The sequence below is a fragment of the Leptonychotes weddellii genome, chromosome 5 (assembly GCF_054177405.1).
Source record: "Leptonychotes weddellii isolate Sample4059 chromosome 5, ASM5417740v2, whole genome shotgun sequence".
Classification (NCBI taxonomy): Eukaryota; Metazoa; Chordata; class Mammalia; order Carnivora; family Phocidae; genus Leptonychotes; species Leptonychotes weddellii.
The window spans coordinates 46,165,338-46,172,530 of NC_138373.1; the positions used below are offsets into that span (position 1 = coordinate 46,165,338).

Here is a 7,193-nt window from a genome sequence, read left to right on the forward strand (position 1 = left end):
AGCGGGCCCGCATGGCGGGGCCCGAGTCAACGCCCACCTCCGCCTGCATCCCCACCGCCTTCTCCCGTCGCCATAACAACCGGCCCCCGCCCGCCTGCTCCGCGCCGCCCCGGGACGCACCGGCCACTGGCCCGGGCGCTCGGGGAAAGCGCCCCCACCCTCGGCGCCTCGGATCCCGGCAGCCTCTCACTCCCGCCCCCACCCCGCTGCTGCCAAGCACAACGCAGAGGCGCCCCCTCCCGCCGCCAAGGAGGAAAGCCCTCGCGCCCCCGGGACTTGACTGGAGAATTACTAAAGCACCTCAAGGGCTGGGGTCCTCCCGCGCGCGCCCCGGCGCCCTGCACCTGCCGGGGTCCCCCGCACCTGCCCTCTCCGGGGCTCCAGGGCGCGCGCCGCGGCCAGCCGACGGCGGTGCCCCGCGCCCGGTGCACGGCGCTCCCGGGGAGCAGGACATCCCCGAAGGCGGCAACGCGCCGGAGGCGGAGAGGCGGGAGGCGGGAGGCGGCCGGGGCGCGCGGGGAGGGCGGGGAGCCCGCGGGAGGAGGAGGAGGGGGAGGAGGGGGAGGGAGCAAGGCGGGCGGCAGGGAGGGAGGAGAAGGGAGGCAAGAAAGTAGCAGAAAGTGAGGCTGGCAGCCGGCGGCAAAGGAGCGGGGCGAGCGGCGGCGGCAGGAAGTCTGTGCCCGAGACGAGCAGAAATAAGAGCCAGGGAGGGACCGCGGCGGCGGCGAGAGTGAAAGAGGAAACTGCAGAAGAGGAAGCTCTGCCGCAGCACAAAGTCTCCTCCGGCTCCCGCGCCGAGCATCCCCGCGCGCCGGCCCCAGCCCTCCCGGACAGGCTCGCCGCCGCCGCCTGCGCCCCTGTCGCCGGGCGCCCCCTCCTCAGCGCGCCCAACCCGGCCCCACGCGCCCCGGCCGCGCAGCCTCGCCGCCCTCGGCACACGCCGCCCTCGTCTGCCATGGCCCGGGAGAACGGCGAGAGCAGCTCCTCCTGGAAAAAGCAAGCTGAAGACATCAAGAAAATCTTCGAGTTCAAGGAGACTCTCGGAACGTAAGTGGGGCTCCGGGAGAGAAGGGTGGAGGTACCTACCGGCGGCCGCGGGTGCACAGGCGGCGCCTGCTGCCACCACCACCGGCCACCGCAGCAGGAACCGGCTGGTCGCCGCGTCCTCATTGTCCGGTTTTCGGCTCTGCGGAGCCCCCCGCGTGTCCATCGCGTGGGTCTGCGTCCCTCGGGCGCAGGTGGACACCGCTCCCGGGCGGGGGCGATAGGACCTCTGAGCTTTTGGGAGGACAGCCCCCGGCAGGCGACTTTCCACTTCCCCTGACACCGCCGCCCTCCTCGACTTCTTTCTCCCCACGCGTGACTGTGGGCTGAGCATGGTGGATATGAGTGTTTCCTGGCTGTGTACGTTTACTCACCGTGTGTGTGGGCGCACCGTGTAGATGAGAGATAGGGTCTCGAGAAAATGGGGCTTCGGTCATTCCCATTTCTGTCCTTCCACCATGTATTCTTAGAGAATCGACATCTGCACGTACTAGGTGTAGGCAAGACTTTGGAAGCCACGCGATCATGGAAGGGAAGAATTTCGCAGTGTGCAGGGTCACGTGTGGGTAGAGCCTTACCTGAGTGCATGTCCATTTCACATAGGCTCAGCCACACACGCTGGGGTGTATGTCTCCAGGGAGGGTCTGTGAGTGTCTCCCTACAGGGGACTTCTCTCCCGGGCTGCCTTTAGTCCAGTGTTGGACTGCGTCGACAGGAAGCTGAAATACTCAGAAGTCGATGGCATCAGTGCCCCCAAGCATATGCTGCTCAGTTCAGTGGGTGCTCTCTTTCTGCCCAGGAGTTGGTTTTTGTTTGTTTTGTTTTGAAGCGCCCCAGAATAGGTAGGGAGGCTGATAGTGAAAGAGAATCAGGCATTGCTGGTGAGTCTGAAGTTCAAGTTATTTTCTTCCCTCATGTGATCAGTATCTGTTGGTGATCAGTATCTGTCAGTATATATATTCTCTCACACGCACACATGTGCTATATGAACTGAACATTTAGCAGGGGTTCATGGAGGTGTTGATTAGGCTGGGAAGAGAAAGAGGAGGTGTTTGGTGAGCTAAATCATTGTGTTCTTCCTTCCCCCCTTCCTTCCCTTTCCCTCCTTTCCTTGTTTTTGTGTGTTGGCTTGCTTTTCCAGAACCACATTTTCCAACCCAGATTGTCTGCTGCCCCCTACTCAGGGTCCCCTGTGGCTGTTCAGTCATTTCCCTCACCCCCACCCCCACATCTGCAGTGGGTCCCCCAGAGTGAAGTTGTGAAGGCAGCATTCCCAGCCATGCTTCTGATTCCCAGGAAAGCACACTGGCAAGGCTGAGAATAGGGTCTCCCAGCTGTTGTGCTGTACTTTAGGGAGGGCACCTGTGGGTATAGACTATCTTTGTTGGGATGAAAATAGAAGGGACTTTGCCCTTTTTAATAAAGAGGGGTTTGGGACTGCCTCTCTCAGCATGGCCAGTTAAGGGGTGAGTTTTGGTCAAAACTTTTGAAAATTACTATTGAGGTTTATTCGGATATGGGGTTTTGATGCTGGGATGCTCAAGTTATGGAGAAGCAAGAAGCATGCCCATGCTTGTCATCCTGAGACCGGTTATGTGGCTGCAGAGGAGGGGATGGGAGAGAGCGGAGTCTCAGTATGTGGGAATGCCTTCCTTTGCATGGCACATCCCCACCTGAGCCCCTCTCTCTGCTCCCCCTGCCTGCAGCTTCCAGGTGGACAGAGGCCGTCTCCCCCTAACTGACTCCTGCTTTTCAGGAGAGCCCTGCAGCCTCACCTCTGCAGCAGCCAGGCCGCGGAAGCTCAGTGAGCTGTGGCTTTATTAAGTGGCTCCTGCTGAAGCAGGCGCTGTTTGGGGGTGACTGCAGGCGGTTTTCCCTCTGGGAAGGATGGGGATTTGCCTTCTGGTACCAGAGAGGCCAGGGGAGCTGTTGCAGAACAATCTCTTGGACTCTGGTGAGGTGCCCCGTGAACTTGGGCATGGGTCTCTGTTGGGGTCCCAAAGCTTTGCCTTCTGCCTTGGAAATAATTCTTTGAAAAGAAGTTTTCCACTGAGGCCCTGTGGTGCTGGCGTGGGTTCTAAAAGAGTCTAACACAAATAATTAAATGATCAAAATGTTTTTACTCAATGACGTAATAATAATAGTCATTATAGGTGACTTTCTTAAATGAATACCAAGTATCAGGCATTATTCTAAGTGCCTTACATGTATTTCACTCTCATAATAAGCTTAGAAGGTGGGTTTTGCTATTATCCCCAATTGGCAGATTGGGGAAAAATGAGGTGACAGAGAGATTAAGTGACTCGCCAAACATGAGCTAGTTATTAAGTGGTGGAGCTGATACTTGAATCTAGGCAGAACAACTCATCATGATCCATATGGGGTTGACCTATGTTGTGGGTTATGTAACAGCAAATGTTTTCTAATAATTTGATTTAACTTGAGTATTTGGAAAGCTAATTTTAATATTAATGCAAAGAAAACATCATTCTGGGGTAACCTGTTATCTAAATATGGCAACATTTCAAAGCTTTTAGATTATCAGCATTATTTCGTCTGCTTGGACTTCGTAGCAGTGGTCTGAAATTCAGCATGCCTGTTTCACCCGGGGCCAGCTCCAGTGACCTTGACCTGAGTCCGAATAGGGAGGTCGCTTCCCGTCCTGTCTGTGCAGATGCGGAGTCTGGACCCCTCTCCTGTTTGTAATGAAACCTAGCATAAGTCAAAGGCATCACTAATCAAGATTGGGATTCATTTCCAAGATACTCTGCAGTTCCAAGTCCTTTTGTTTGTCACACCTTCCCCATATGCCTTCAGGATCCTAAGGCAGGAAAGCCCTGCCAGGAGCCAGACTGTCATCTCTCAGTGTTAAAATGCTTTTAAAATGAAGCACTGTAGGGCTGCCAGGGTGGCTCAGTTGTTAAGTGTCTGCCTTTGGCTCAGGTCATGATCTCAGGGTCCTGGGATCCAGCCCGTCATCAGGCTCCCTGCTCGGTGGGGAGTTGCTTCTCCCTCTCCCACTCCCCCTGCTTGTGTTCCCTCTCTCGCTGTGTCTCTCTCTGTCAAATAAATAAATAAATAAAATCTAAAATAAAATAAAATAAAGCATCGTAAAGGCCTGAGGAGCACACTTAGCCAAACTTTGTCATCCGATATCTGGCTGCCTGATTCACGTACCTTTCCCTGCGGAGCTAGAACACTTACTGTTGAAGCCAAAGGGTCGAGTCATTTAGTTTGTGTGGTCAGAGGAGACTTGCTGGAGGGTGGGGGCCAAATGGGAGTGAAGGTGGGCCCAGGAGGGTGGGAAGGAGATGAAGGAAGCCAGGGACAGCCTAGGCAAAAAGATCTGTCTTTGGGGTTTGGGCCTGGGTTAACTGCTGTGCCTCTCAGTCAGGCCTCAGGAAGAACCTCCCAACCAGTGGGCTGCATGTAACTTCCTCTGAACTGGAATTCCAGAACCTGACCATAGCTCTGAGTAAGGTGAAAGACCTAATTACTGTTTAGTAATCCACGACGTGTTTTCAGATCCTTGGCACACTGTGTGAGCAAATAAATGTGTAACAGCAAATTAGGGGTAGTGAACATTTCTGTCAGTGTATTTACCAAGGCTCTTCAGACCACCTCTATTGGAGATACCTTTCAACAACTTCTGAAATTAAAAAAAAAATTGCCATTTGGAGAAGAATACGGATGGGAAGAGAGCTTTGGTGTGGTGTCCAGGAAGTACCCCAGACTCATGGAAATCACTTCTGTAATTTCCACACCATGAAAGGCATCTGAACAGAGAAGGCCTCAGTACTTGGCATGACACAGAATGATTGTCCCAATATACCTCCTTTCCTCTGGAGTATAGGAAATGGCATGTCCTAGAAAATAGATCTTCATCTCTGCAGGGTGTGAATGCATGGTTTTCTGATAGACTGAGCATTTTACGGTGAAGTAATTGCTGTCGGTAGGGGGCTGGACTGGGCATCGTGGAGGGTTTGAGCCTGGCTCCCAGGTCTGGCTCAGCCACTAATGGGTTGTGTGGCCTGTGGGCTGCTTGGTCATTTGTCCACACCACTCTCTCCCTGTCTCAGCTTCCTCCTCTCTAAAATCAGGGGTGGGGGGGGACAGGGAAGACAAGATGGTTTTCAAGTGCTCTTAGAACCCTGAGAATTTATGGCTCACCTGTACAAGGAAGCTACTCGCTGGGGCTCTTTTTTTTTTTTTTAAAGATTTTATTTATTTATTCATGAGAGACAGAGAGAGAGAGGCAGAGGGAGAAGCAGGCTTCCAAGGAGCAGAGAGCCCGATGCGGGACTCGATCCCAGGACCCCGGGATCACGACCTGAGCCGAAGGCAGACGCTCAACCATCTGAGCCACCCAGGCGCCCTCGCTGGGGCTCTTTACAAGCCTTCCATGTGTGGCTAGTGCAGCTCATTTTTGTTTGGAGCGACATTTTTAGGCCCATGCTAGTAGCAAAGTGAAACAGCTCGGGACACGAAGTCTTATCTCACTTAATGTCAATAGCATAGTGCGTTCCCTTTTTCATTAAATGAGTGCCTGCTGGTGCTGCTTTAGGAAGAGTGTAAATAGAAATATCCGTGGGGCAAGCACGGTCTTTTCCCACTAGTATCATCCTTACACTCCTTATTCTGAAATTGCTCAGTAAATACACCTGTTGAGGACACGGATGATTGAGTTATCTGAAAGCCCCAGTGGAAAACACACTCAAGTCTTTTTTGGGGATGTATGTTGGGGGTAAGAGGGGTAGAATGCAAAGCTGCTTCAGGTGGTTTGTATATTTGACTGGCTGGTTTAATAGTATTTATTCTGGGATTATTCAGAATTTTAGAGTCTGGGTGAAGCATTTGAAAGAATATCACCAAGAGGAACATAGGGGCAGAAGCCCCTAGATTTCTCCCTGAGGATATCCCAGGTGCGGTATTTGTTAGGAGTTTGTATTTCTCAGATCTCTTGTTTAGGGGGGCAGGATATAAATTCAGCCTCCCATACATTTAAAGATATCTACTGAGCATCTGCTGTATTCTAGGCACTGCGGGGCATAGCTACAAACAAACAACAAAAAAATACCCTCTTGGAGCTTACCTTCTGGTAGGAGAACCAGGGAATGAAAAAGATAAGTAAGTAAAATGTAGAGTATGGTGCAATTACTCTAGTACACACATGAGGGAGGAAACCAAGCTGGGAAGGGGGATTCTGTGGAGTGGGGTGATGGCAACTTGAGGCCGGGTAGTCATGGATGACCTTACTGAGAAGCTAGTATTTGAATACCATCTAAAGGAGCCCTGGGACATCTGAAGGCAGAATGTTCCCATCAGAGAGGGCAGCAAGAGCTGAGGGCCTGGCGGGAAGTTTGTCTGGTGTTCCAAGAGGCCCGTGTGGCTGGGAGTGGGTGGTCAGGGGAGGAGGGTGGGAGCTAAGAGAGGCATGAGGGTGAGGAAGTGGGGGGGGCAAGGTGGAGGGGAGATCGGATTCATGGAGGACCTTTATAGGCCTTCGTCAAAACTTTGTCTTTGCTCTGAGAGACGTGGGGGACATTGGAGGGTTTTGAGCAGAGGAGAACCTTGATCTGACTTAGGTGTTTCCATCATCACTGTACTTGCAGTGTTGATGATGGACTGGTGGGCTTAGGGACAGAAGTGGGGAGACCAGCTTGGAGGCCATTGCAATGATCCAGGTGACAGACAGGTGGTTTAGAAGGAGGAAGTAGCTATGGAGGTGATGAGAAGTGATTGGATCCTGGATATTTTTGGAAGGGACAACAGAAAGGAATTGCTGTGGTTGGGTGTGAGATTCTCCAAGGCTTTGGGGTTGGAAGAAAGGTGCCATTGGATGGTTTTGGTCAGTTTATGCAAGGATTTTCTGAGTGCCTGCAGTTCCTTCTTCAATTAAAAATATGGCTCCCCAGGAGGCTGTGGACTCCCTGATGATTCCTGGGAAATCTGGTAAGGATTGGAGGTGTGAGGTTGGAGGTCTATCACTGTGGGTGCAAGGTGATCAGCAATGTGACAGTCCCCCTCTGGGACCCTAAGCTGTCCCAGAGGAGAGAGGAGGGGAAGAAGAGAGATTGAAGGGGATTTAAGGAGATTTATTTGGGGAAAGGAAAGATTAAGGGGATTTATGGAGACCTAGCCAAAAAAAA

The 7,193-nt window shown here is 52.7% G+C and overlaps 1 protein-coding gene across 1 annotated transcript in view; it reads left to right on the forward strand.

Moving 5' to 3' along the window:
* Nucleotides 1-563: 563 nt before the first annotated feature.
* The window catches only part of CAMK1D (calcium/calmodulin dependent protein kinase ID), a 394,045-nt gene continuing 387,415 nt past the window's right edge, over nucleotides 564-7,193 (forward strand). The window contains exon 1 of the mRNA XM_081820587.1: nucleotides 564-1,047. Coding sequence (XP_081676713.1) covers nucleotides 956-1,047 — 92 coding nt within the window. The 5' untranslated portion in view covers nucleotides 564-955. The remainder of the gene's footprint in view (nucleotides 1,048-7,193) is intronic.